The 27,627-nt window shown below is 40.2% G+C and overlaps 1 protein-coding gene across 3 annotated transcripts in view; it reads right to left on the bottom strand.

Annotated features, from left to right (window-relative positions):
* Positions 1-27,627, bottom strand: part of Prdm5 (PR/SET domain 5) — a 153,162-nt gene that overhangs the window by 40,039 nt on the left and 85,496 nt on the right. For all 3 annotated transcript variants that reach the window (XR_009588146.1, XM_060373751.1, XM_060373750.1), the window contains exons 8-12: positions 27,247-27,331; positions 25,436-25,593; positions 12,140-12,233; positions 10,348-10,508; positions 7,847-7,940 (exon numbers count right to left, since the gene is read on the bottom strand). Coding sequence is in view for 2 of the 3 variants with exons in the window: in XM_060373751.1 (XP_060229734.1) it covers positions 7,847-7,940; positions 10,348-10,508; positions 12,140-12,233; positions 25,436-25,593; positions 27,247-27,331 (592 nt within the window). In the remaining variant the exon portion in view is untranslated. The remainder of the gene's footprint in view (positions 1-7,846; positions 7,941-10,347; positions 10,509-12,139; positions 12,234-25,435; positions 25,594-27,246; positions 27,332-27,627) is intronic.

Below are 27,627 nucleotides of genomic sequence, written 5' to 3'. Positions count from 1 at the left end.
CTCAGTAGATAGGGTCATTTACTACCTATAAAGATGTGAAAGACAAGTTTATGTTTCACGTGTTTGTAATTTGTTCGTTATTATCTTATATCACTTATAATTATATATAGCTTCTGGTTTTAAAATGCTTGAGGAAGCATTTCGACACAATGAATTAATTTCTTTAGAAAAGTATTAAGGAAGAGTAAAACAATGGATGAACCATTGTATAATCCAACTGTAATACAACAATCCTTTAATTCTAAGCTTATCACAGGTATTTACAAAAAAAAAAAAAAAAGGACTTTCTAAGACAGTGATTTATTACCACATTCAAATAACAGTGTGCACATAGCCAGGGACAGAATGTCCAACACAGCCGCTATCTATTAACACAGAAAGTTAACTCTAAGCACGTAATTAACCTCCTGGCCTAGAGCTTTAAAAAACCAAAATAAACTCCTACAATCTCTTTCATAATTTATGGACTAACGGAATTTATGTCACAGTCTGTGGATTCCCTCGCTGACTGCGCCTCAGCTTTCACTGACCCTGAGAAACTATAAACTCACTGGAGAATGTGCTCCACCATTCCAGCTGACCTGTAGAGCGCCACCTCCCTCATCCCCTCACTGGACACTGGATGATAAATTACAGAGCTCCCCGCCAAACAGAAACCTACATGTTCACCCTCACGAACAGGGAGTGTGCCCTTCAGTCATCCCAGGCCAGCACCCATTTGACAGCGAACCCTGTCTGTAGCCTGTACTCTATACATTCCCTGACAGTGTATGGCTAGGTAAGCAAGATGACTTAGGAAGGCCCACGACTGTACCATGAAGTGAGTCTGAGCTCCTGTGAATAAACGCCTGCAGAAATATAAAACAAAGCACATGGCCACCACTCTGCTCGATCACACCATACTACACAACCTTCAAGCGCATCTATAGCTGTTCTTTAAAAAGGTCACACTGCTGCGTCTACCTTCCAGCTTCTCAGTTATGATAAAGATTTAGAGGATAGTAGCTTGTTAAAGAACCCAATTGCCTGCTCTTTGATCACTTGGCCCAGGCGATGCACAGAGGAAGAGGATCCAGGCAGTCCTGATGAGACTTGGTAAGCTATGGGCGGATGGCAGAGGAGGAGGACTCCCCCTTTCAGTGGACTAGGGAAAGAGGATGGGGGGAGAGGGAAGGGAAGATGGAAGGGGAGTTGAGGGAGGGGGCCTCAATTGGTATATATTGTAAAAAAAATAATAAACATAAGTTAAAAGAAAAAAAGACCTTATATATCAGTAAGTGTTCTTGGAAAAAGATATGCAAATGACCCAAATGGCCCTTCCAATTAGAAACCTAGCCAGGGAAACGGATGAACAAAAAATAAGATGGTGTTTTGGTTTGAATGGTTATGGCCTCCATAGACTCATGTGTTTGAATGCTTGATCCAAGGGGAGTGGCACTGGAAGTGTGACCTTGTTGCAGGAAGTGTGTCACTGTGGGGTTGTGTTTGAGGTCTCCCTATGCTCAAGCTACAGACAGAGACAGTCTCCTTCTGCTTTCGATCAAGTTGTAGAACTCTCAGCACTTTCACCAGCACCAAGTCTGCCTGGACGCTGCCTGGATGCTTCCAGACATTATGATAATGAACTAAACCTCTCAAACTGTAAGCCAGTCCCAATTAAATGTTTTGCTTTGGTCATGGTGTCTATTTACAGCAATAAAACTCTAACTAAGAGAGAAGCAGAAAAGAAATTCATACAGAATAAAAACATGATGCTGAGAGGTAGTTTAGTTTATAAAGTATTTTCCATGCTCAAAGACCAGTTCTCTTTTGAACCCCAGAACTTAGGTAAACTTAGGTTGATGTACACTTAGAACTACATCTGTGGGAACTACAGATAGGAAGATCCCTGGAGCTTCCAGCCAGCTCCTTATTGAGCTTCAGGCTGTGAAAGATCTATGTGTAAGAAAGAAAAAGAGAAGACAAAGTAAAGACAGATAGAGGCTAAAATAAAACTATCTGAGGGTATCCTCATATCTTCACAACATACAAAATCACATACATACACACACAGAGAGAGAGAGAGAGAAAGAGAGAGAGAGCACTTTCAAACTAAGTTTGTGGATGGTTGGCCAAATATTTACCCCTAAGTTCTTCACTAAACTGTAACTCTATAGATACTGATATGCTGGATCTTGAACTATGTGTTCAATTCTTATTTTTAGAGCCAGTTTCCCACCAACAGTAGGATAAAGCAACAGGAATGAGAATGGAAAGGAAGGCAAGGGATTTTGATACAGAGAGGGCCTAGATCAGAACACAAAGGCTAACAATTCTTAACTACTGGTATATCTCTGAGCAAAAGAGGTTCATCTATACACTCAATAAATACTCCAGAGGCTCTTTTTGTTTGTTTTTGTTTTTTCTTTCACAGTGTCAAGGAGTGGTCTCAAGTGTATAATATAAATATATCATGATTTTAAGGTGGACAAGAACTTATACACTCCCAAACAAAGTAAATTTTAAGAGTATTTGATTTGCATTTTCCTGATGGCTAATGACATTGAACATTTCTCTAAGTGTTTCTCTGCCATTTGATATTCCTCTATCGAGAATTCCCTGTTTAGCTCTGTTCCCCAGTTTTTAATTGGATAACTTGATTTATTGCTTTTCAACTTCTTTAGTTCTTTATATATACTGGATATTAGCCCTCTGTCAGATAGAGGGTTGATGAAGATTCTTTCCCAATCTATAGGTAGTCGTTTTGTTTTGAGGACAGTGTCCTTTGCTTTCAGAAGCTTTTCAGTTTCATGAGGTCCCATTTATTGATTGTTGCTCTTAGAGCCTGTGCTGTTGGTGTTCTGTTCAGGAAGTTGTCTCCTGTACCAATGAGTTCTAGGGTATTCCCCACTTTTTCTTCTAACCGATTGAATGTGTTTGGTTTTATGTTAAGGTCGTTGATCCACTTGGACTTCGACCCTGCGATTTCACCTTACACCCATCAGAATGGCCAAGATCAAAACCTCAAGTGACAACACAAGCTGGAGAGGTTGTAGAGAAAGGGGAACCCTCCTTCATTGCTGGTGGGAGTGTGAACTTGTACAACCTCTCTGGAAAGCAACCTGGTGCTTTCTCAGACAAATAGGAATAACACTTTCTCAAGATCCAGCTATACCACTCCTAGGCATATATCCAAAATAGGCTCAAGTACACAAAAAGGACATTTGCTCAACCATGTTTGTAGCAGCTTTATTTGTAATAGTCAGAAGCTGGAAACAACCCAGATGCCCCTCAACTGAAGAATGGATACAGAAATTGTGGTACATCTACACAATGGAATACTACTCAGCAATTAAAAACAAGGAAATCATGAAATTTGCAGGTAAATGGTGGGATCTGGAAAGGATCATCCTGAGTGAGCTGTCCCAGAAGCGGAAAGACACACACAGTATATACTCATTCATATATACATATAATATAGGATAATCCTACTAAAATCTGTACACCTAAAGAAACTAATCAAGAGGGAGGACTCTGGCTAAAATGCTCAATCCCCACTCTGAAAGGCAAAGAGGATGGACATCAGAAGAAGAAGAAAACAGGAAACAAGTTAGGAGCCTCCCACAGAGGGCCTCTGAAAGGCTCTGGCCTGCAGGCTATCAAAGCAGATGTTGAGACTTATGGCCAAACTTTGGGCAGAATGCAGGGAATCTTATGAAAGAAGTGGAGAATAATAGTAAAAGCTGGAGAGGACAGGAGGTCCACAAGGAGAGCAACAGAACCAAAAATTTGAGCACAGGAGACTCATACTCCAACCGAGTACCATGCATGAAGAAAACCTAGAACCCCTGCACAGATGTAGCCCATGGCAGTTCAGTGTCCAAGTGGGTTACATAGTAATGGGAAGAGGGACTGCCTCTGACATAAACTAATTGGCCTGCTCTTTGATCACCTCCCCCTGAGGGGGGAGCAGCCTTACCAGGCCACAGAGGAAGACAATGCAGCCCCTCCTGAGACATAACAGACTAGGATCAGAAGGAAGAAAAAGAAACCCTTCCCTACCAGTGGACTTGGGGAGAGGAGTGTGTGGAGAAGGGGGAGAAAGGGAGGGATTGGGAGAGGGGAGGAGGGAGGGAACTAGAGGGGGGATACAAAGTAAATAAAGTATAATTAAAAATAAAAAAACATTGATATACTAAAAAAAAAAAAAAGAGAGAACTTTGAAGGTTACCGTGGTCTAATGCCAAGGAAGAATCAGCATCCACAATTCAGTATTCATAGCACATTTTTTTCCTTTAATCCAAGTTCTTTAAACATTTCTTTATTTAAGTCATAATCAGGAATATAGCCATTTAAAATGTATCTTGTCAAAGTTAATACACAGATATTTTAATTATGCTCAGTATGATGTCAAACTAATTCCTTATCAACATTCAACATAGATTTCTATTAAAAAATCCCAACATATACCCAATTTAAGATTTTGATAAAATTGGAAGAAAAGATATGAACTTGAGAATTCTCACAAGCTGCTATAAAGAAATGGAAACTAAATAAAATAATAATATAAGAAATAGAGTGTCATTCAATAAGATTTGCCAACTAATATTAATGAATAAAACTCATTTGAATTTGGAAAGGAGTTTTAATTTTTGTGCCAGTATGACAACAGAATTTTCAAGACAGTGCTTATGGTAACTCTTGGTCCAAAGTAGGCAATGGCCTTAGCAAATGTAAAGAACTGCAGGACTCAAAAAGATGTTTCCTGGATGACCTGTGCCTCCTGTTACAGACTCCTTCATGGGTGAAAGGTTCAACCCAGACTGATGGCTTTTAAAGTGATGGAACGGAAAAGGATCACTGAAATAATTTTAGGTTGCACATGACAACAAATCCTTTTCTAAAAGTCTGCTTCTTTATTTTCAGTCCAGTAGCAAAAAATACCCTAAAGTATTTGATCAAGACTATTAAAATACTCTGTGGGATTGCTGCACACTGTGCAACTCCAGGGACATACCACAGGATGAATGAAGAAACAGGTACAAAGCTGTCTCCTCAGAAACCAGACACCCAAGTCAAACGATGTCTTCATTCTCACTAATGGCTTGTGATTAGAAAACAGTTATTTCCTATAAAAGCATGTTAACCTGGAGTGGAATTCCTGTGTCACTTTCAACAAAATAAATATTTTTACATTTCCTAATAAGATACGTTGATTAGACTGCTAATGTGGTCAACAGCTGTGGAGAGAAACAAGCGCTCCCTCGGGCCCTCCACAACGGTCAAGTGTGAGGTGTTGAGGCGGCAGTTTGTGCGCCCCTCAGACAAGCACTGTGCCCACAGACCTGTGTCGGTCGGTGCCACTGTGTTCAGGCACCATCTCGCTTGAAGTGTTTCACCGACCATCCCATAAACAATACAGAATTCCTTACAGCTGGTACCCCAGAGAGCAACCAGAAACTGCAAAACAGCATTAAAAACGGATGAATGAAACCATATGATTTCACAGAGGAAAATGAAAATAAAGGCACAGAAAGATAATTTGGCAAAAATCTCAAACTGTAGAAACTGCTGCTCTTCTGACAGAGTACCCAAAGTACCCAAGTAACTGTCCTCACTGGGCTTAGCTCTTGGGAGTAAGTAGATGCTCAGCTTCTAAAGATGAGCTATGACACTGCTTATTCACACGTGGAAGAGAAAACCATGTCAGGGTTGCCGCAGCCACCAGCCACCAGCCAGACAGCCCAAGCTCTGCAACACTGCTCCAGCCACTCGGCAGGAGGCTGTCACTGAACAGGCTTGTCAAAGGACACAAAGCAGGGTTGGAAAATGGGACTCTAAAATGGTCTGAGTTTAAACAGAAAAATATGGTGATAAAAAATGCCCACACAAACAAGCAGTTACACAAGAATTTGTTCATACACACACATACTCTACTCCTTTTCTGTCCCCTGCATGTGCATAAAAAAAAAAAAAACTGTCTACGTACACACATATATACACTGACTCACCATGCCTCAATTTGGCCCAGAGTCAGATATATGGTAAACTATATCCACTGCAAAATGAGTAGAATTTTAGAATATTCCACATATATATATATAATGTCTAATAATATGAACTGTTTTTAGACAACAGGACGAACATGATATATTTGATATTTTCTCACATAAAATTCTTGAATTTCAACAAGCTAATTATTTTCAGATTCAAGGTCTGGAAAGCCTTATCAATTAAGCTATACAGCTTCTACAGAGAGATGATACTTAAGAAATTTTTATTTCCCTACTATTTGTTCTTCCTACAAGCACACAAAGTTCACAAAAATGGAAACATTAGGAGTACTCAAGTTCTATTTGACTGGGTCTATCTTTTCTGTGCTGGAATCTATGCTTTAATGTTTTCTAAACTCTAAGAGTCTCATGACACCAAGCTTGATTTAGTCATACAAGCGTATCTTAGGAATTACTTTACTAAAACATATTACTCTGATATGTAGAAAAAACTCATTTTCTCTATAAACGTTCCACTTTCCTTCTATCTACAAACAGAACAGGGATACATCTATGCAGACATGCAAACAACAATAATTTCTCAGTGTACCAAAGCAATGTCTACTAAGTATGGCTGGCATACAAAGACTGCTGCCCTCACCAGACCTAACTCCATGTGGCCTCAGTGACACAGCAGGAAGGGATGGCCAAGGACATCCATGATACCCCACTGCAGGGCTATTTCCTAATCATCATGCCTCCCTGTCAGAGGGCACTGAGCGGGGTGCAGGCAGCTTCGGGCACTGCTCATTGTGACACCTGTTCAAAGAACGGCCCTCTGATGCTCCTTTCCTTCGGTGTCTCTGGCCTTTTGGACGTATTTTATTTCTTGGACCCCTTGTTTATTGTCTTAAAACCCTTGCTTTCTCTAGATAATTTCTCAGACATACTCTATAACGTACCCAGCATCCATCGTGCTTGGTTTGTTTCTGGTTATGTGTGTCATTTACAAGTATGTGAGTGACTATTCTAAGGTCCTATATTAAAGACATATCTTTTAGCTTTGTCCACAAAAAATTCAAATTATGCTCTAATGTCCTTCCTTCATTATCCCTAAAGTCATAGTGTCAATTTTTTATCTACCTAAACTAATAATTCTTCACCCATAAAACAGTTATTACTCTAGACACTGTACTGGGTGTAGGAAATATGATTTTTTATGTCATGTATTATGGCCTTTCATCAGAAAGCTTCAGCTACATAATTCAATAAATGCATTCTGTTTCGTGGAAAGATAATTCAGATGAGCATGAAATCATTTAGAAAGCAGAAATAGTGTAAAAATCATTTTGTCTACACAATAGATAAACTGCAGTCAAATTTCTTTCAAGAATATTTAGCTATTCACCAGTGGCCACCTTCTCTTTCCCTGGAGAAGTTTCACGGGAAAAGTAACAGAGATGAGTCTGGGACCCTTAAGAGTCAGCAAATATCACAGTTTCCTCGGGCCACACAAGTAAAACTCTAGAGAATCTGATCAGAAAGGCAGGTACTTTTTAATTCAGAAAGGCAGCTCTTGTGTACGTGACAGACTGGATCAAGAGGAGGCCTTTTGTCTACATAAACATGAGGCTGGTACCACCTACTCTGCCCAGCAGAATCCTGTATATCACACTTACATTTCAACTAAAAATTAACTTAGTATTTACACTTGAGTATATTTTACTCAATTTTGGAGATGTTTCTCAAGTAAAAAGAATTGGGTTTGATGATCCTCCTAGAAAGGCTAACTGTGTCTGGGTCCTCTTTGGACATTATTGCTCTCTGACCTAACACTAACTTCCAGGGTTTCAGCCCCAGGTCACTCTCCATACCTGTGTGGCTCCGGATGTGAACTCTCAGGGTCCCACTGCTGGCGAATTTCTGGCCACAATATGGGCAGACTTTCTCCTTTTCTCCTGTGTGTGTCTGAACAGGAATAAAAATGGTTGACGATAAATACAAAGGCTTTGGTAAAGATGATTAAGTACTTCTGACAATAGTAAATCTGTATTTTTCAAGATTATGTTTCATTAAAATGATTTAATGTCACAATGCGACTTTAAACAATTTATCATGGATAATCCCAGGGGTTCAAAGATCCCTTAGAAGCATGCATTAGTGTTAATTCAAAAATAATTCTGCAGTTTACTGCTTAAGCCTTTATGTCTAACTAAACGTGATTAAGTTATATAAAACCAGTGCATGGAGCAGAACCACACAATGAAAACGAGGCCAGAATCGCCTGCGATTGCTGCCAAGTGACATTTCCTTTGAAATTTTCCAAATTCTTTGTGAGTATTTCACTCTGAAGGGCAGAGTTAATCTCAAGAAAGTCATATGTTACTTATGCTATGCTTTTCCGGACAGATTTTTACTACAAAACAGAAAGCATGTACATCTAGTTTGATCTTGAAAACCAGCAGGTGTTAACTGAGCAGTCGATTGGAAAGAGAGTTTCTGTCCTCAACATATTATGTATGCACCAAACAATCATACCTGAGAAAGAGAAAGAGCACCAGCAAAACACAGTTTAAAGAAGCCAGTGACTAGGGCTGGGAATAAAACCCAGTGCTCGGATGCTTGCCTACCACGCAGGAAACTCTGGGTTCAATCAACACCAAATATATAAACAAACAAATGAAAACTGCAAAACAAAACTGCTGACAGCCCCACAAGGAGGGGTAGACAGAGTATGTTAAGGCCTCAGAAACTCAATAGGAGACTAAGTTTTCCACCAACATAACTTTTGTTTTCTTCATTCTAGTGAATAAGGGGTCACAGTAATCTGTGAAGCATCAGGGGTTTTCAAACTTAGAGCAAAGGAAAATGTTGAGGTGGAGGACTGATGCAGAGATGGGGGGAAGCAGTTTCTTCAGCTATTTTTAAGTTTGTTTTTATAATATTGTTTTGAGAGTATGTTCCGATAGTAGCCTGAAAATTATTAAAAGCAGGTAGTGTCTGGTAATAGTTGATTATGACCATCAAGTGAGAGTTGCATAGGGACTCGGTGAATCCTGTGGAGGAAGGGGAAGAGCTAAGAAAGTCAAGTAAACCACAAAAACCCCCAGAGCCAACAAACCTGTCCTCACAGGGGCTCACAAAGCCTGAAACAACAATCGGGGGCCTGCACAGGTTTGACCTGGCCTTCTGCACACGCTGTAGTGCTTCCTCCTAACAGAGGAAGCAGGGGTCGTTTCTGACATGTTTGCCTGCTTTTGGGATCCCTGTCTTCGTACCAGGTTCCCTATCGAACCTTAACATGAGGGGAGGTGCCTACTGTTACTGCAACTTAACATGTCGTGTTTGGTTGGTATCCTTGGGAGGCCTGTAGTTTCCTCAAGGAGTGAATGAGGAGGAAAGAGGTAGAGGGAGGAGAAGGACTGATAGGAGGGGAGGGAGGGGAAACTGACTGGAGGTAAGATATGAAAGAATTAAATTAATTAAAAAAAGTTGCCTAGTGGATTAGTGATAAAGACCTTACTGGATGTGTGCAATGGCATTTCCAGATTATCAGATCACGAAGTCTTTGACAGTCCAGGGTTGGATTTAAATCTGATGGCCTTGTTAGTAGGTGGGCGAAAGGTAGGAGGTGGGGCCTAGCTGAAGAGTGTCACTAGGGGTGTCTGCTTAGGAATATATCTTGCCATGCTCCTCCTGTATTTTCCTTTCCTGCTTCCTGCTCACAATGACGTGAACAGGTTTTATCTGCACCGTGCTCGCACCACCAACTTTGGAATCCTTAACTGACTGTTATAAAACAGCCATTTAAAGCGGTTTAAAATGCATTTATTATAATGATGTATTTTTATTTATGAAATACAAAAACAGACTCTCAGTTTGCATACTATAAAAAGTAATCTCAAAATCACAAATGAAACTATTTTATGTGAACTGAATCAGTATGTATGAAACCCCAGTTTCTGCAGCAGGGAACTGCAGCAGGGAATCCCCTGTGCCCTGGACTTTCTGTAAACACCTGAATTGGTCCTATAAAAACAACCTACTTGAGGTGCTATTCATATTTTCACAAGAAATCATCTGTGTTAGGTGAATATGGTTGAAAGTCAAGAGAGTCTTAGTGTTTCCCAAGCGCACCCATCAGTAAAGCTGAGGGTTTCACAAAATGTAACTTTGAGGTTTCATTCCATGGGAAAATGCCTATTCTGAAAAACAGAGACCACGGGTGTTTCTAGATAGTTATCATAATCACACCCTTGCTATTGTTAGCAAGCCTGTCGGAAGTTGATATAAACCTGTCGCATGACAGTCAGCACGTGTGCCCATAACCTCACAGTGGCTTCCAACGCACTGTCTTGGCGAAGCCCCCACTTGCCTTCTTGTGACTCCTGAGCACAGAAGGGGTAACAAAGGCCTTATTGCACAGCTCACATCGGTACTTCTTGTGTCTTTCATGGACCACCTGCACATGAACATTTAAGGTGTCCTTCCTCTTAAACGTAGCGTCGCAGTGATGGCACTTGAAAGTCCTCTCACCTGAGAATACAGTCAGTAGTCATGCCACACGCACAGGATTTCAGATTTCCTTGTCTTAAAATACCAGGACTTCCTAGTTCTGATGTATTATTTCTATCAGATTCCTTGTCTTACTTTCATCTGAACTTTCGCCAGCCTTAACCCCTAGAAGCTAGCCAGAGACCTGCCTTTTGGTTTTCAGTGTACAGGAAAAGAGCTGGCATGTTAATCCACGGGAAAGACATGTGCTTATAATACCAGCCCTCAGGTCTTGAAGTGAATCTAGTCGTAGTGTTAACAGAGTGTGAAACAAGATCTAATACTTCCTTCTCTGTGCTTTGGCCGGTCTGGTTCTCCTACTGCTTTAACTCGCAGGTCTTCGCCGAGGCCTGTCTGCACCCTACAGTGCTGACCTGGCCAGATTCCACACTGTAGCTTCAGAGAGCCTCCCCTAGTGGTGCTCATCATCATTTTAGCTGCAGACCACAGAGCACAGCCTCATAAGCCACTTCGCTCCTTTCTCTAAAGCAGAGCTGCTGAGAACCAAGAAGGCAATACTGAAAGTATCAGATTACTGATGTTACAATTTCTTTTGCTGTTGTGTAAAATAAAATCTTATTTTTCCGAACAAAAATCCCCTGAGCATAAAGCCAAATTCAATCACATGCATCTCAAAAGGATGACTGAAGTCCACGTGTATAAATGCCTATTCTAAAATGGCTCTCTTAAGCCATCTGATAGAATACTTCCCATGGTAGTGCAACAAATTTCATTCTTTAAAAAGTTGTTCTTTGTGAGGAAGTGGAAAGCTAGGGTGAGCACTGAACAGGTCTGCACCGTGACTGGCCTGAACTGCAATAACCCCATCCTTCTCTACAGGAAGCAGTTTCCTTCCTCATGGTCATCACCAATGTGTACTAGACCTTAAGATTTCTATTGCTTTTCATATTAGGCATTTGGCTTGAGCAGAGAAATTTCCTTCTGTTACCACTCTTTACAACCAATGGTCACATGCTTGTATTTGGAATATTTAAGCAGCAGTAGGAGCTTTATGTGTGCAATTTTCTTAAAAGGTATGTATCTGTTTGGAATATAATAAAAACAATTTGCCTCCCCAAATAAGCCAGCACAGAGCCAGGAATTTTACATGGACTGAGATAGGTGCCTGCCTGTGAGACACCCTGATGTGGTGTGGGATCCACTGCCTGAACGGCCCCGTCACGCTCAAGATGCTCCGTTTCTCCTTGAAACGGGGTTGAGTTGGATGTGCCCTCTGAACATCTCCAACTTTAGGCCTGTGAGCTAATAAAACCCTGGCCTGGGAAAGAGCTGCCTGTTTTACAGAGGTAGATGTGCTCCCTTAACCACCGTGGTTGAAAGAGAATGAAAGTCTGTTTCAATGTAATGTTCAATGTACACTAAATATGGGGTATCTTTTTATATACAAATTATAAACACTAGGAAGAGAAGATGTAAAATAAAGTATCTCATAGAATGATTAACGGCACTCTAAGAAAACAAAGTAATCTTTCTTCTTTTTGTTTTAAACAGATTGTTTTACAATTCACCATGAACTTCTGGAACTCTTAAAAAGTCTAAGAACATACTGCAAGTCACTCTATCTGTCCTCAGCTGCCGACACTGTGACTTACTGTTGTGGATTAGCAGGTGTCTTTGCAGAGAAAAGGGGGTGCGGAACAAGGCTTTGCATTCGTCACACTGGAATGGCCGCTCCTCAGAGTGGGTCTGCAGAAGAAACATGCCACGTCAGGGAAGGGAGAGTGAGATCATCATTACAGGTAGCAGATGGCACACCGTTTCTCCTCACCGCTCTCTGCTCCTGAGGAGGAGCACAGCCACATGCACTCACGGGAAGAAAGCATTTGTTCTGTGAAACTCTCAAAGTCATTAGAAATGTGATAACTATCAAAGGAGATTGGATATCTCAAATTAGTAATCTAAACACACAGAGAGACTTTGTCAGATGTATTCTGTAAGCCAACACGGCAAATTTAAAACAAACATGGTCTCCACTTTTTTTCTAAAACTTCACTGAGGCATTTAAAGTCATCTGAATTTTCAGGGTTGCTTTGTGTTTAAGTTGCAACAGAGTATGGACTCAAATGGTTAAGCATTCACTGAACACTTGATTTGTATTAGATGCCATGTTAAATACAAGAGCTAATGGACTCCAAGAGCCAAGTTCCTGATTACAATGCTTCTATTGTCACCATTTTAAGATGAAAAACTGAAGACCTGCCAAAAATGTGTGTGGTGGTAAAGGCTGTGGTACATGACAGACAAACATGTATTGAAATGGTCACACAGAAGTTGAAATCAATTTGACAAAAACTGTCAACAAACTCTTATTCTATACTGTGGATGGCAAGATTTAATTTTTTTTTTTAGATTTTTATATTGTATGCATATGAGCATTTTGCCTGTATGTGTATGGCCTGTGCACCCTAGGACCTGCAGAGAACAGAACAGGGCATCAGATCTCCCAGAACTGGAGTTACAGATGGTTATGAACTGCCATGTGGGTGCTGGAAACTGAGCCTCGGTCTTCTCTACAGGAACAGCAAGTTCTCTTAACTGCTGAGCCATCACTCGCATCCCAGATGGCAAAACTTAATAAGGCTCACAAATATATTATCAAAACCCTCAAAACTAAAACAGGATTCTTTCATTATGACAAAATAAGCTATAAATTGGATGGGTTTATGGTATTAGTATAAAAATGCAGGTGGGAACTGAAGGAAGATATTTTATTAACATTATATTGACATAGGATTTCACAATTTGATGAACGTTTCAATATTCAACAACAAGGAACATCACTAACAACAATGGTGTGGCATAAACATAATCATGACTGTATCCACTGTTGACACATAAAGGGTAGAGGAAACAAATATCCAAAGCCAGGATAAATTTAAGATGTTTAAATGTATTATTTGGCCACAGAAATTCTAGAGGAAATAAAAACAGAGCAGGAGAACATTTTTCCACTATGTAACATCAACAGACCTTATGAACACAGCATTCCAAGCTGTCTGACTGAAGCATGGAATACTGAAATTGAAGACGGTGTCTTCTACTACTTTTCTTTTGGAGTTTTCTGTTTTGTTTTGTCTTTTAAATTAATGTACCATCAAACCTTATATTAGTAATGTTAAAAACTGTTGTTTCATTTCACAAATATTTTATTACTGAAAAATTTTCAAAATTTCAAAAATATTTCAGAAGGGTTTTGATGCAACTAAAGCTGGGCCCATCACTTTCTACAGTAGGAGAGAAGCCATGTGGATTCAGTATTTGTTTATCCACATCGTGCTTTTGGAGACAGTCTTGCTACAAAGCTTAGGCTGGCCTTGAGCTTGTGTCAGTCCTCAGATCTTTTTATCACAAATGCTGAGACTGAAGATATCGGCTTCAGCATTTTTTTTTAAGTGAAGAATAAAACATTAAATCTCATAGAAGAAAATGTGAGTTAATATTTAAGTGGGACAATGTTTTCTAAGTATATATTTAATTAAAAAATTTTAAATGAATTTAAAACTGCAAAGGAAAAATGGTTTACAATCACCAAAGAAAATATGTGTGACAAAAAAAATAACAGTTTAACATTGCTAATATTATGTTTGAGGAAACATTTATTTTCAAAAACTGGAAAACTCCAAAAGAAACGTGGTAGAAGAACCGGCTTCGATTTCATTCGGTGTTTTATATCAGCTCTAGTGTGCACTTCACTTTTATGGCTTATCCCCATTGCAGGTTATGAAGATGCAGGGAGAACAGAAGATGCCATACCACAGGGCCTTCCTCCTCTGCTTATGATAAACACACATACTACATTAGGAAGTGACACGAGCTCTGGAGGAAATGAAGAGGAGCATAGACAGTGCCTCAGTGAATAGATTTGAAATAGGTGGTCAAGAGAACTGTAGCTGATAAGCACCTTCAGCAAAGTGGCCAGATACAAAATTAAATTTAAAAAATCAGTAGCCCTCCTGTATACAAAAGACAAAAGGGCTGAGAGAGAAATGAGGGAAGCAATACTCTTCACAATAGCCACAAAAGACATAAAGTACCTTGGTGTAACCCTAACCAAAGAAGTCAAAGACTTGTATGAAAAAAATTTCATGTCTCTGAAGAAAGAATTAGAAGAAGATATCAGAAGATGGAAAGATCTCCCATGCTTATGTCTTGGCAGGGTTAACATAGTAAAAATGGCCATCTTACCAAAAGCAATCTACAGATTCAATGCAATTCCCATCAAATTACCAACACAATTCTTTACAGACCTGGAAAGAAAAACTCTCAACTTCATATGGAATATGAATTACTAAAACAATCTTCTACAATAAAAGATCTTCTGGAGGTATCTCCATCCCTGATCTCAAGCTGTACTATAGAGCAACAGTAATAAAAACTGCATGGCACTGGCATAGAAACAGAATGGTGGATCAATGGAACCGAACAGAAGACCCAGAAATAAACCCACACTTACGAACACCGAACATCTTTGACAAAGATGCCAAAACCATAAAATGGAAAAAAGACTGCATCTTCAACAAACGGTGCTGGTCTAACTGGATGTCTACATGTAGAAAAATGCAAATAGATCCATACTTGTCACCCTGCACAAAACTAAAGTCCAACTGGATCAAAGACCTCAACATAAAACCAGACACATTAAATCTGTTAGAAGAAAAAGTGAGGAAGAGCCTTGAACTCATTGGTACAGGAGACAACCTCCTGAACAGAACACCAACAGCACAGGCTCTAAGAGCAACAATCAATAAATGGGACCTCATGAAACTGAAAAGCTTCTGTAAAGCAAAAAACACGTCATCAGAACAAAACGACTGCCTACAGATTGGGAAAGAATCTTCACCAACCCTCTACCTGACAGAGGGCTAATATCCAGTATATATAAAGAACTAAAGAAGCTGAAAAGTAGCAAACCAAGTAATCCAATTAAAAAATGGGGAACAGAGCTAAATGGAGAATTTTCAAAAGAGGAATATCGAATGGCAGAGAAACACTTAAAGAAATGCTCAACCTCATTAGCCATCAGGGAAATGGAAATCAAAAAGACCCTGAGATTTCACCTTACACCCATCAGAATGGCCAAGATCAAAAACTCAAGTGACAACACATGCTGAAGAGGATGTGGAGAAAGGGGAACCCTTCTCCACTAATGGTGGGAATGTAAACTTGTACAACCACTCTGGAAATTAAACTGGGGCTTTCTCAGACAAATAAGAATAGCGCTTCCTCAAGATCCAGCTATACCACTCCTAGGCATATATCCAAAAGAGGCTCAAGTACACAATAAGGACATTTGCTCAACTATGTTTGTAGCAGCTTTATTTGTAATAGCCAGAAACTGGAAACAGCCCAGATGCCCCTCAACTGAAGAATGGATACAGAAATAGTGGTACATCTACACAATGGAATACTACTCAACAATGAAAAACAAGGAAATCATGAAATCTGCAGGTAAATGGTGGGACCTGGAAAGGATCATCCTGAGTGAGCTGTCCCAGAAGCAGAAATACATTCACTCATACAGACATATAATACAGGATAATCCTACTAAAATCTGTACATCTAAAGAAACTAATCAAGAGGGAGGGCCCTAACAAAATGCTCAATCCCCATCCTGAAAGGCAAAGAGGATGAATATCAGAAGAAGAAGAAAACAGGAAACAAGTTAGGAACCTGCCACAGAGGGCCTCTTAAAGGCTCTGCCCTGCAGACTATCAAAGCAGATGCTGAGACTTATGGCCAACTGTTGGGCAGAGTGCATGGAATCTTATGAAAGAAGAGGGAAATAGTAAGATTTGGAGAGGACAGGAACTCCACAAGGAGAGCAACAGAACCAGAAAATTTGAACACAAGGGTCTTTCCAGAGACTCATACTCCAACCAAGGACCATGCCATACCATCTAGGAGATAACCTAGAACCCCTGCACAGATGGAGCCCATGCAGTTTAGTGTCCAAGTGGGTTCTATAGTAATGGGAAGAGGGACTGCCTCTGACAAAAACTGATTGGCCTGCTCTTTGATCACCTCCCCCTGAGGGGGGAGCAGCCTTACCAGGCCACAGAGGAAGACAATGCAGCCACTCCTGATGAGATCTGATAGACTAAGATCAGAAGGAAGGAGAGGGGGACCTCCCCTATCAGTGGACTTGGGGAAGGGCATGCGTGAAGAAGTGGGAAGGAAGGTGGGATTAGGAGGGGAAGAGGGAGGGGTTTATGGGAGGATACAAAGTGAATAAAGTGTAATTAATTAAAAAAATTAAAAAATAAGAGAACTGTATCACATCTGAGGGAAGTCTCCCTTGCTGAGGCGATAAAGGACAGGTACCTGGGTGATAAACACAGGGACCAGATTGTTTTACTTTCCCTAAGAACATATAAAGAAATGTCTATGCTTCCTAGATGGAGGAAAATAACAGAACAAGGAGAGGTTTTCAGGAAACATACCGTACAAGAAAATTAATGAACTTTCTATCATGCTATCCCTTTCCAAAGCTTAGGGACCGTTGCAGAAGTGACAGAAAATTGTAAGAGCCAGGGGCAGTGGGTGGCTACAAGGAAACAGTGCTTTCCAGACATGGCAGGAATGTTACACATCTGAACTCAGAGTTATGACACCTTGTAGAAGACTTGCATAAATTCAAACCAGACCAAAAAAAAAAATCACAGGGGAGGGTAGGTGAGCATGAAGTCCTACCCCTAGCTAAGGAGTTATTGGGAGTTGACAACTGGAGGGAGGGAGAGAATCAGTTTTGTTTAAAGGTGTGACGACTGGTAAGACAACGGCACTCCAGTAAAGGCCACCCATCCAAAAGTTGTACTTGATAGTGTAGAGAAAAAGAGGGACACGAAATCAAGAGTAGGGAAGAGTGAGAGTGGATTCAGGAGGATCTGCGTAAGGGAATGAATATTATCAAACTACATATAGGAAATTCTCAAAGAATGAATAAAAACAAGAAAAATCTTAACGCTAATTAAAGATAAAATGGATGTAGAGAAATAAAGAAGAGAAGCAAGGAAGGGAGTCTGTTATACAGACTCAAACCTCTCCTGAAGGCATGCTAACCCTGTGAGCGACACGATAAACGAAACTGATTCAGTGTGTTTTATCTACATGTTTACGGGGTCTATGGGCTACATTATGCAGCCAGATCTACAACTGGCTTCTTTAAAAGGGCTTTTCCTCCCCCAGAAAATACTATGGAACTAGAGCAATGTTGACAAATTCAATTTAAGTTCAGTAGAGTAACAGGTAGCTCACTCAACACAGAAAAGGGTAGGCAATACTGGAGAGATTCTTCCAGAAAAATCAAAGCATTGAACAGCCAAGCTAAGACACTCACCAACTCATCTCTGGTTTTCTATATTTAAAAATCTATACAAACTGGGGTCAAAAGTATATCAAAGTTTTTTATGTAAAAATACAAGATGATGTTTAGCTCTGTCAACAAAATCTATTTGAATTATTACGATTGTAGGCCTTCACATATTGTAATATAGTGCTTGATTTGGTGGTGATTAACTTTTTTTAGGAAAAAAATATATTATGTTCAATAATTTGCTGGCAAGAATTCACAAGGTTATCACGGAGGAAAACACTGGAATTGTGGTGTGTGTGTTGGGGGTTGAGGATAAAACCAACCGGTGCTGTATAACTGGCCACCAAACACTCATAAACAATTTCAGGGTTTATTCTCATGAGTTGTCTATTAAAGAAGAAAAGGGAATAAGAAAAGTTTTTAAAATTTGATTACAAAAGTAACCATGTGCTTCTTTTTTCTCCCCAGTATTTCTCTCTGTGGTTGTAGAAAAGTTAGGACAGACACTAAATCACAAGTGAGCAAAGATGAAAAGGAGTTTCTTAATTAAGGTCCAAGAATAAAAGGACATCACTGACTTCCCAGTGTGCTGTCATCCAAATACTCATCAGAGTAAGTAAAAGTTCAGAAAGATCAAGACATTGTGCTAAACAAAGTAAGCTGGGGGAAAAAAATTACTGTGTAGAATCTAGAAATGTCAAACTCATAAAGCAGAGAGCATGTGGTGGTTGACAGGAATGTGGCTGGAAAAAAAAGATAATACAGGAGTTTTTAGGATCGTTAGTAATCCTAATAATGGAATGATACTGGTAAAAATGTACACAGTTCCAATAACAATAATAAATTTTGGAGATATGTAGTAATCTGACTATAAGATTGAGCTATATATACATATAACTGCAAGAAGTATAGATTTGTAACTTTTAATTCTCTTTGATGAAAATTACTTACGTGTATATCACACAACATTACATTCTGACAAATGGATAACATGGTTAATTAACACACTATCACCACATACGTTGACTTTTTGTTTTGTTTCTGTAGTGAGGATACCTAAAATCATAAGAATAGATCTTCCGTGTTCTTACTACATCACATAGGAGTAGAGAACCATGCTAGGTGATAGATATATTATGTCAGGTGATAAATGTGTTGATTAGCTTGACTTCGGTCATCATTTCACAGTGTTTGCATAATTAAAAGATGACGATGTACATTTCTCACATGTACAAGTTTTGTCAAAGGTGCCTCCATCATGAAGACATTTCACTGAAAAGCAAGCTACACATTGTTATTTCTTCACCCACTTAAGAACAGAAGCAACAACATTAATAGGGCAGGAGTTTCCAGGGCTGAGTGAGCTCCAGCTGATATTATTTAAAATTCCACCTGCACTCAAAACTGTGAGACTCAAACTGCAGTCACCACCATCCCAGGAACTCGAGGTGGTTATGCACAAAGGAAGGAACACAACTTATCCTGGGCAGGCTTGAAGAAAAGCTACCTGGCTCAAAAGGCAAGGCAGGCGGCTGAAATGTTTACTGAGTGCCTGTCTTTCAGTCCCCACCTTAATACCTCCCTAGCCCAGTTTTAAGACTTTGCCCCCTTCTTGTTAAATTTATCCCCTTTTCTCTGTTTTTTGTGGATGAATTTATGACCTTTTAGAGATATACTTTGAGGTCTAGCAAAATTTTACGACAAAGTTTGAGTTACAGTTTCTTTCAAATGGTTGTAGCATGACCCAAGACATATTGCTTACAGTAAAAACAATTAGAGATCGTCAAGAAGGCTCTCAGATAAAAGCAGGAGCTGCCAAGCCTGACAGCCTAGATTCCATCTCTGGGACCCACATGATGGAAGGTAAAGACCCATCTCAGCAAGCTGTCCCCTAACCTCCACATGCATGCCATGACATGCACACTCCAACACAAATAAGTAAATAAATAAATGTAATAAACAGTAAAATAAAATTAACATACATGCACAACTCTATATTTCATTAAATCCTTCTTAAACTTAAGCTTCAAGTTCTACTTTGTAATGTCTAGCCATGCCCCTGAAAATAAGGTGAAGGCTTACAAACTGTCCATTGTTCAGAGTTTGACTACAATGAATGAAATATGACTATAAGAATCCAACACAATTTTTCCAGAAGTTGTGACTAGATTCTACAATTTCATCCCTGGAAAATTACACAAAGGACCTTTAATAAATAGGCACATATCTGGCACCAAGGAGCTCTCAATGACTTCCTTGGGGCTTTATAAACCTCTGTGGACCTACTTCCCTCATCAGCAGATAAGCATCCATCTCACAGAGAAGGAGGGATCACCATAGGCTTTCCCAAAGTTGCGCTTTGCAGTAAGTGTGGCAGGAAACAAACGGAGAGAGATGATTAATTAACAGTCCCTGTCTCCTCTGAAATGCCTGACCAATTATGACTCAAATAACCCAAATTTCACTGGACCCAGATAGATGACTCTTATTTTAGCCAGACCTTAGCACAGAAGTCTGAGTCAGACAAAAATGCGTATGGGGAGGAAGAGAAAAAACTGTTGGCTGAACCTAGAACTGATGATGACACTATTAGCAATGTCATGGTCCAGCACCACAATCCGCCTGAAAAGGTAAAAAAAAAAAAAAAGGCAGAGAAGACAAATGCAAAATCCAAAGGATTATTCTATTTATTTAAAAGAGCATTTAGAAATGCTACATGGATGGAGATAAGACTGACCACTAATGATTTTCTTTTTCTGTTTTTCCCCATATATCATTATTTTGCAGTTTTCTTAATGATCATTAATAGATAATTATGGAGCTACAGGTTGAGTTACTCTTTTACACGATTCTTGAATGTTTTAGGCATCTTCACAAACCACACTAACACACACATACAGAAACATATGTGCTGGGGGCAGAAGGATTGAGCATGTTTTCCACTTTGGAAATCACAGCCATAGTGGTTTCTGTCCTCCCTAAGACATCATTATTACTTTCATATGATTTATGGCTGAAAAGTATGAGGGATAGTGCAAAGATCCTCTGCCAAATTCCCATATGGCATATAACATAAGCCAAACTGTGAAAAACTCATAAAAGTGGGCAGATCAGTTTCATCAAAGAGAGGATTAAGAGGGTTCCAGAGTCTGCACAGGAAACTTGCCAAATACACTTTTTTTTACAGTAATTCCAAAGGAACAACAGTGACTACAGCCCTTCCCAGGATGTAGTCCTTGAGCTAAATGTAGGGGTATGAAGCAAGAAAACAGGCAGAGGCAATGTAAGGACCTATCAATCAGCCTTGTTTTTTTATATATCTGCCACTTCGTTTTCTTCTTGGACAGAAACTAAAATTGATATCTTTTTTAATGCTTTCATAAAAGATTGCTGTTTCTTGAAAGTCCTCATAAATAAGTCACTACAACACCTACTAAACATTATAACAATGAATAAATAATTTCCCTTAAAAATAGTAAACTGTTCCCCCTACATCCATAAATAAGCATTTCTGACATCATTTATATTTTCACATAAATTTCTATGATGGTGAATGTCCAGGACAACTTTCCTGAATTTGGACATGAATTATTTACAGAATAAACAAGGTGACATTAAAGCTAACATGCCCTAAAAGAAGAGATAAGCAAAGGTGAAGAGTGAGAAAAATAAAGTCCAGAAGAACTAAGAGCCTATAACCTAAAGGGGAAAAAGTTAAAGAGCATGTAAAAGAAAAGCAGGTATCTACTGTCACAGTAGCTAAGCAGTGAAAAACCTTTGCTATGAGCCTAACAATCTGAACTGGAATCCAGTTCCAGGAGAAAATGAAGTATCTCTGACCTCTACACATGAACTATGATGGATCACACGACACAGAGGAGTGGGGGGGTAGAAGAATTTTAATCCAGCAATATGGCTGCTCTGTTAAGGGATCACATCCAAAGACCTTCTATGTCTATGTGATCTGACTGGAATGCAGACAGGCCCTGGATTACAGTATGATCTGGCTGGAATACAGACACACCTTTAGCACACACCTCTAATCCCAAACAATGTAGGTAAATTAAATTGGCAGAAGGAAGCAGCCATGTGTGAAAGAGATGTCTAATTGAAAGACAAACAAAGTAATCAATCAGAGAAAGATTTGACAGAATAGGATATGCTCAACTTTGCCGAGAACAGAGTGGAAAGAGAGGTTAAGAGAGAGCAGCAAAGAGAGAGGGAGGAAGCAGTTTTAGTGGGACAGTTTTACTAAATTGAAGAAAGAACAGGCTAGACACAGGTGAAGACAGAATGAGCCAGAGAATAAGAAGGAGGCAGAAGATTAGAATAGATTGCTAGAGTTTGAGGTTAAGCAGCTTGGAGAGGAATTTGAGCCAGAACAGCTGAGTTGAACCAGCCAGGGTTCAGAAAAATCTAGAACGAGTAAGCTTATTCGGCAATAAGTCTCAGAGGCTGAAAACATTCTAGGCCTAGATTAGACTGTACAGAGGCTAGAAGCTTCCAGGAAAGGCCTAGGTTAGCAGATGGAGGTCGTAGCAATAAGCCTCGGAGGCAACAATTACAACTGGTGAATATAAGTTACTTTTACACACACAGAGAGGTTTTTGAATTTTGCATTATTATTTTATGTAAAAGAGTAGCTTGCCTGCATGCATGTCTAGGTACCACTATGTACGTGGTGCCTGAGGTGGCCAGAGGAGGGCATCCAATCCCCTAAAACTGTAGTGATAGATGGTTGTGAACTGCCACGTGGGTTCTGGAAACTGAACCCAAGCATCTGGAAGAGCAGCCAGTGCTCTTAACTGCTGAGCCACCACTCTAGTCCTGCTGAAATCCGTTTAATGAGAACAGGAGAAAGCAAGTTATCAAGTTGTTTTAGGTGTGCTTAATGCAAAGCAGTGAAGGTAAGTTTGAGAAGGAGCCCGGTGGCTGGTGGCGCTCCACTGAAGTGAGGACATACATGCACTGAAATGTGCAAAGCATCTGACATCCACATCACAGGAGCATAGAAGGATGTAACAGTTACACCTGTAGGCTCACCTGGTAGAGCAGGCTGTGCTGAGAAGTGCTAAGTATCAAAAGCCTACTTAGATAAGTTTAGGAGGGATCAAGAGGAAAGAGAATTATCAGGACATTAAAACAGTCAAAGACCGCACTTGAGGGAGGGACATGAAGCTCAGTGGTATTCCTCAAATGTGGTCAAGGCCCTGAGTTTCATCTTAGCACTGTACAAATCAAAAGGGTGATGGTCAAAACTTATTGAAACAACAGACAGACAGGGAAAACACTTGCGAGCTGGTTTCTACATTTATGAAGGAACCAAGATTGAAGAGAGAACGTTAAATAATTTTACATGTCTGCCGTTTACAGAAAGAAAAAGAAAAAACATCAAAAGTTGCCTGTAGCAAGGAATTAAAAATAAATTCTTGAATAAGGATCAACGTACTACCAAAATCTTTCTTTTTTTCTTTTCTCTTTTTAAATTTTTTAAAATTATTATTATTTATTACAATGTATTCACTTTGTGGCCCAGCTGTGCCCCCCTCCCTTGTCTCCTCCCAATCTCACCCTGCCTCTTCTCTCCCTATGCCCTCCCCTAGTACACTCCTCCCCTTCTATCTGACCCTAGCCTATAAGGTCCCACCAGGGCTGGTTGCATTGTCTTCCTCTATTGCCTGGCAAAAGCTGTACACCCCACCCCAAAGGGGTTGGTGATCAGAGAGCCTGCCACTGAATTCATGCCAGAGACAGCCCTCATTCAGAAAGGCAAACATGATAGGCATTGGATGGAGGAGAAGACAGGGAACAGGACAGAAGCCTATCACAGAGGGCCTCTGAAAGACTCTACTGATCGAGGTATCAAAGCAGAGGCTGAGATTCACAGTCAAACTTTGGACAAAATGCATGGAATTTTAGGAAAGAAGGGGGAGATAAAAAGATCTGGAAGGGACGGGAACTCCATAAGGAGAGCAACAGAGCCATAAAAACTGGGCCTTGCGGGCTCTGCAGAGACAGATACCCCAACCAAGGACCATGCATGGAGAGGACCTAAAACCCCTGCTCAGAGGTAGCCCATAGACTCAGTCTCCAAGTGGGTTCCAAAAATCTTTAAAGAAAGTGACTTTCTTGGATTTTTCCAGGTTAGCATTGACAGCACAGTCATGATGGCATGGGCATCTGGCATAGAGAGAGCCATGGGCCTCTTCAAGTGCAGGTGGTTATGGATATGGTTGAGAACTCAGCTGTCCCTCAAAAGATTCTTATGTTGAAGGCATGGTACTTCGCTGAAAGTGCTTTTGGGGAAACAGTGGGCCCTGTAGGGGGTGCAGTTTAAAGGAAGATGTCACATCACTGGAAAGAATGTCCTCTAAGAAGGCACTTCTTAGTATCTGTTTTGAAACGCTGCTTGGTAGAGTCTTTCAGATGCCTTCTGCGGTAGACTTCTGTCATATGTCCAATGCACATCTCATTTTTCTTAATAAGTGAGGATTGATCATAACCATACCTTCAGCAGAAGGAGAGTTAGTATGATGTGGAAAGGATGGGAGTCCCACAAGGACCAAATATATCTGGGCACAGGGGTTTTTTCCGAAACTGTTTCTCCAACCAAGGACCATGTATGGATATAACCTAGAACCTTTGCTCGGACGAAGCTCGTGGTAGCTCAATAACCAATTGGTTTCCCATAGTAGGGGGAACAGGGACTATCTCTGACAGGAACTCAATGGCAGGCTCTTTGACTCCCCACCCCCGAAGGGAGGAGCAGTCCTGATAGGCCACAGAAGAGGACTTTGCAGCTAGTCCTGAAGATACCTGATAAAACAGGGCCAGACAAAGGGGAGGAGGTCCTCCCCAATCCGTGGACTTGGAAAGGGGCAGGGAGAAGCTGAGGGAGGAAGGGTGGGGTTGGGAGGGAATAAGGGAGCGGGATACAGCTGGGATACAGAGTTAATAAAATGTAAATAATAATAATAATAATAATAAAGAAGGCACTTCTTTTCATCCCTTCACACTTCTTGGCTTCTGGTCACAATGAGAGAAGCAAGGCTGCATCCCCACGGTGAGGCTCTGCTTTATCTTGAGTATAAAAACAACAGATCCAGACAACCACCAGGCTTTGAAGCAAGCCCAATAAACCAGTCCTCTAAGTAAATAGGTTGGCTCAGGCTATAGGAAGCTAAAACAAAGTCTAAAACACACCCAGCAGAAAGGGCAGACCTAGCAAAGGGCACTACAAGAAACTCAGAGAAAGGTGAATGGACTGTCTAAAGATGGAAAGAATGGAGAGAATAGAAACAGAAAGTGCTACAACCTCAGGGTCCTTGGAGCTGAGTAGCAGCTGAGAGTTACTTAATCAACTCAAGACTCACAAGGAAACTGCCTAAGAGAGCAGCTTTCAGAGAGTGAAGAAGAGAAGAGAAGCCAGAGAGCACTGGTCCAAGTGAATGCTGAGAAAGCAAAAGCAGGATCATCTCTAGCCACCTTGTTCACTTCCTGTCGAAAGCCACAGATCTGCCAAACAACAGAAACTCTATCAGCACAGAGGAAATAGCGCCTTAATGAGTGTCTTTACCTTCTTATGGTTCTTATAAACATTTCTGTGCGCAAATCCCTTTCCACAGAGCTTGCAGTGATAGGGCTTATCTTCACTGTGGATCACTTTGTGGGCACCCACTTGATCAAGTCTCTTGAATGACTTGTTACAGATCTCACAGTTATAAGGCCGCTTTTCTGTGAAGAATGAGCAGAGACAATCTCACATGTGTACGAAGGTCAAGGACCAAGGGGAAGCATCCTTTCCTGCAATTACATCTTATGCATAAACAAATTAAAGTACGGTCAGACAGGCACAGAGAAATGTGTCCCACATAGTTCATCAGTGATTGACATTGTGAGTATCCACAAATTAAGATGAAAATGCTTATTCCTATGTAGACACGCTTTTAAAGTTAAACCTTGGGAAATAAAGCTTAAATTCAAAGCACAAATTTTATTTCTACATGAAAAGATAAAAGTGTGTGTTTTATCGATCATTTTTAGTGCTTAGAGATCTGTTAGTGACAGATGTAATCATAGAGCACCAGGAAGGCTCTGGGGCAGACCTCCCTAGCTTCAGCAGGAGCCAAGGGTTTTGAAAGGTTATAACATCCGCAGTTATGGAACAGGCACATAAAGTTAACAGGCAAGAAAACAATAAGGGGCACATCAGACAAAGCACACCTGAAAGCCAATAGCGTTCAGTCACTGACCTTAACTCACTAACACGTAATCTTCCTCCAAACCATCTGGATGTTCAAAAACATTTATTTCAAAATCCTCAAACTATAATCTTTCTAAATTCTTTAAAAGAATGCCATAAGATAAAAGTTCTTTTCAACACAATTTTAGTGTCTTTATAAGTTTAACAACAATGACAAAGAAGCCTAGTACTCAAAATTGTTTAACTTATACCTAAATAATTTTTTCTCAAAATATTTATATATTTTTCTATTTTATGAGTACCATAAATAGAATGCAAAAGTATCTAGAAACATAATCAAAACAATACTTGTGGAATCTCCACTATATGCCAAACACTATGCCAGTACATCCTGTAAATGGCCTTATTTATTTTCAAAGTGCTTTTGACAAGTACCAGGGTGCCACGTCACATATAAAGAGTAAAGAAGGTCCCAAATTAAATGGTGATTTCTGAAGACCTTTCATATCCTGTGGCCAAACAACCTTTGCCTTATAAACAAATCCAGTTCAAGATAACTAAGAATTTAGAAATCATATGACTAAGCTAGAACTTATAGCCAGGGCTTCTGATTACTCCATTTTAGTTTCTTTTTTTTTTTTTAAATTGATGACAATTTACTCACTTTGTATCCCAGCTGTAGCCCCCTCCCTTGACCCCTCCCAATCCCGCCCTCCCTCCCTCATATCATCCCATATCAATTCCCAAGTCCACTGATAGGGGAGATCCTCCTCCCCTTCCATCTGACCCTAGCCTATAAGGTCTCATCAGGACTGTCTGCATTATCTTCCTCTGTGGCCTGGTAAGGCTGTCATCCCGCCCTTAGGGGGAGGTGGTCAAAGAACTAGCCATTGAGTTCATGTCAGAGATAGCCCCTGTTCCCCTTACTAGGCAACCCAGTTAGACACTGAGCTGCCATGGACTACATCTGTGCAGGGGTTCTAGGTTATCTCCATGAATGGTCTTTGGTTGGAGTATCAGTCTCTGAAAGATCCTTGGGCCCAGATCCTTTGGTCCCATTGCTCTCCTTGTGGAGCTCCTGTCCCACCAAGGTCTTTCTATCTCCCCCTTCTGTCACGGTGTCTTGAAGAAGACAGTAATTCTTTTGCGGTGATTTCAATATTTGTAAGAGGTACGCAGTTCACCTGAGTGGGTGATCATGTGACGTTTCAGCTGATTAGCAGAAATAAACTTTTTCATACATTCTTGACAATCAAATATCTCATGAATCTGAAAAAGATTGAAGTGACAGTTAAACCAATTGTTAAACAAAAGCAAAACTGTAAACTCACGGACAGCTTTGTGTGCTGGTCTCACACCGCTCTAAGTCTGCTCCATGTAGAGCATAGCTACCCAATTTGTATGTAGTAAATATACAAACTGTAAAAAATGTTCACAACCAACATATTAACTTGTGTTGTAAATAAAATTTGGAGTGGGAAATATGTTACCCGTGATATAATATGCCTTTTAGAATAGTCATTAATACCTAAAATGCAAGAGTACAGACCAAATGTCAACTGCAG

The sequence above is a fragment of the Meriones unguiculatus genome, chromosome 21 (genome assembly GCF_030254825.1).
Source record: "Meriones unguiculatus strain TT.TT164.6M chromosome 21, Bangor_MerUng_6.1, whole genome shotgun sequence".
Classification (NCBI taxonomy): domain Eukaryota; kingdom Metazoa; phylum Chordata; class Mammalia; order Rodentia; family Muridae; genus Meriones; species Meriones unguiculatus.
The sequence above is the reverse complement of the archived record's forward strand: the minus strand, read 5'-3'. Positions and strand labels throughout refer to the sequence as shown.